Source organism: Macrobrachium rosenbergii, chromosome 25, assembly GCF_040412425.1.
Source record: "Macrobrachium rosenbergii isolate ZJJX-2024 chromosome 25, ASM4041242v1, whole genome shotgun sequence".
Classification (NCBI taxonomy): domain Eukaryota; kingdom Metazoa; phylum Arthropoda; class Malacostraca; order Decapoda; family Palaemonidae; genus Macrobrachium; species Macrobrachium rosenbergii.
In genome coordinates, this window is record NC_089765.1 from 47704928 (window position 1) to 47706909 (window position 1982).

General features: G+C 34.9%; 1 protein-coding gene across 1 annotated transcript in view; it reads left to right on the top strand.

Annotated features, from left to right (window-relative positions):
* Positions 1 to 1366: 1366 nt before the first annotated feature.
* LOC136852249 (ionotropic receptor 21a-like) overlaps positions 1367 to 1982 on the top strand; it is a 19533-nt gene continuing 18917 nt past the window's right edge. Inside the window, exon 1 of the mRNA XM_067126700.1 lies at positions 1367 to 1441. Within this exon, the coding sequence (XP_066982801.1) occupies positions 1367 to 1441 (75 nt within the window). The remainder of the gene's footprint in view (positions 1442 to 1982) is intronic.

The window sequence follows — 1982 nt, forward strand, 5'->3', positions numbered from 1 at the left end:
TAAACATCCATGTGAGAAATAGGTACAAAAGATAAAGCAACGATCATTTTGGCTTTTACTGAGAAGTCGGGGTCATTATTATACAAATGTTGGAGCCCAAGTTGTTTCAGGTGCTTATGAATATTATGTGCAAAATGGAAGAAGCAGCCTTTCAACTCCACATCCGGAAAACATTCTGTCAGCTGCTTGTTCATAATCACAATAAATGCCCTTTGGTTGCAACTCTGCAGACATCTCAGTTATCATTCGAAACATTTTCACGTATGTTGTTCGACGCTTATTAGGTAATAGGGCGTATAGTATAGGGAGAACTCCTTCATGCTTTCTTGCCATAATTACGTAAACCTGTGCAAATAACGGAGAGACATCTTAAACGTGCCATCGGCGTACCACACATCAGAATCACGTAAAATATTTACCCAGGTCTTTCTACCAAATATTAAAATTCTGTCATGTTCATCACTGCTATCTCCAAGCAAAACGTCTTCAAATTGACCACCGTGCGTAAGGTAAAGTTTGTACTCGTCCGGTATTACTAATTCACTTAAACTGAGAGGGTTTGCAGGCGCAGAATATATTTGATTTCGCTTTCGTCGTACAATTTTTTTCATGGCATCTGAAGTGGGCAATGCTGCCAGAGCAGCTTGAGAGCTATTTTCAATGCAAACATTAACAACTGATGACGGCACTTCAAAGTTTCCTCTGCTTTACGTTTACGCTTGTTTGAATTTCAGCAACTTCCACATTTACTGCCGACGCACCGTGTGAATGTCCATTTACTTCTTTCACTACTTCCTGGTTCTTAGTATGAATACGCCCTTTACACTCATTTTTGATTCACACCTCCAAAACTTGAGAGAAGGATCGTTTTTGCTACATTTGTCAAACACATACATATATCCGTTGTGTGAAAATTTTGGCTTGCCTCTATTACTTAAAATTTTTTGGCCATTTCTGGTATGGGCTGTACAAGAAACTAAAGAAAAGCGTTTTCAATATAAAAGACAACTTTTTTTTTCATTACAATGCTCAAATCAAAAGAGACTGGTAGTATTATATGATCACTAAACGAGACACTTGAATATCGTAACAACTAGTTTACTATTACAATTCTCAAATCAGACAAGCCTTTGGTGTAATGAGATGATCACTAAACGAGACACTGGTAAAATTATATGATAACTAAACAAGACTTGAATATCTTAATAACTGGTTTAATATTACAATTCTCAAATCAGACGAGCCTTTGGTGTAATGAGGTGATCACTAAACGAGACACAAATTTGCGGATGGTCCTTAAGTTTGTTTCTTGGCGCCAAAACAGCTCATCGCCAAAACAATGAGTGCCAAACTGTCTATCGCCAAAATGGCGGCGCCAAATCGTCAGCGCCAAAGAGTCGGCGCCAAATCGTCCTGTTCCGGCTTCCATGTCAAGGATGCGGTAAGATATACAAGAGTTATATTGCCATAAAAGACTTCCTTACTTAATAAATAACACTTTTATGTTGTAAGAGAGCATAAAAATATCAAGTGTTCTATTAATACGCATGAATAGTTTCAGCAACTGTATAGATTGTTCAAAGTCTTCAGAACAATTATTGCAGAGAAGTGCTGTCAAAAGAACTATTATTGATGTGACTACCATTAATCTCTCTCCTACGGAAATTGATTTGTGCAAGTGTTTGCCGTTTATTTATTCAGTACCCTGAGTATACTTACATAACATAAAAATGACATTGGTACGTGATAGTTTATGTTACAACTTTCCAGTGGTATTGTCCTTTAGGTAAATGATAATACAGTACGTGTGTTTTTATATATATATATATATATATATATATATATATATATATATATATATATATACATACATACATACATACATATAAATAATATATATATATATATATATATATATATATATATAGATATATAAATATATATGATTATAATCACTTTTGTACGTGATTCATTCATCACAC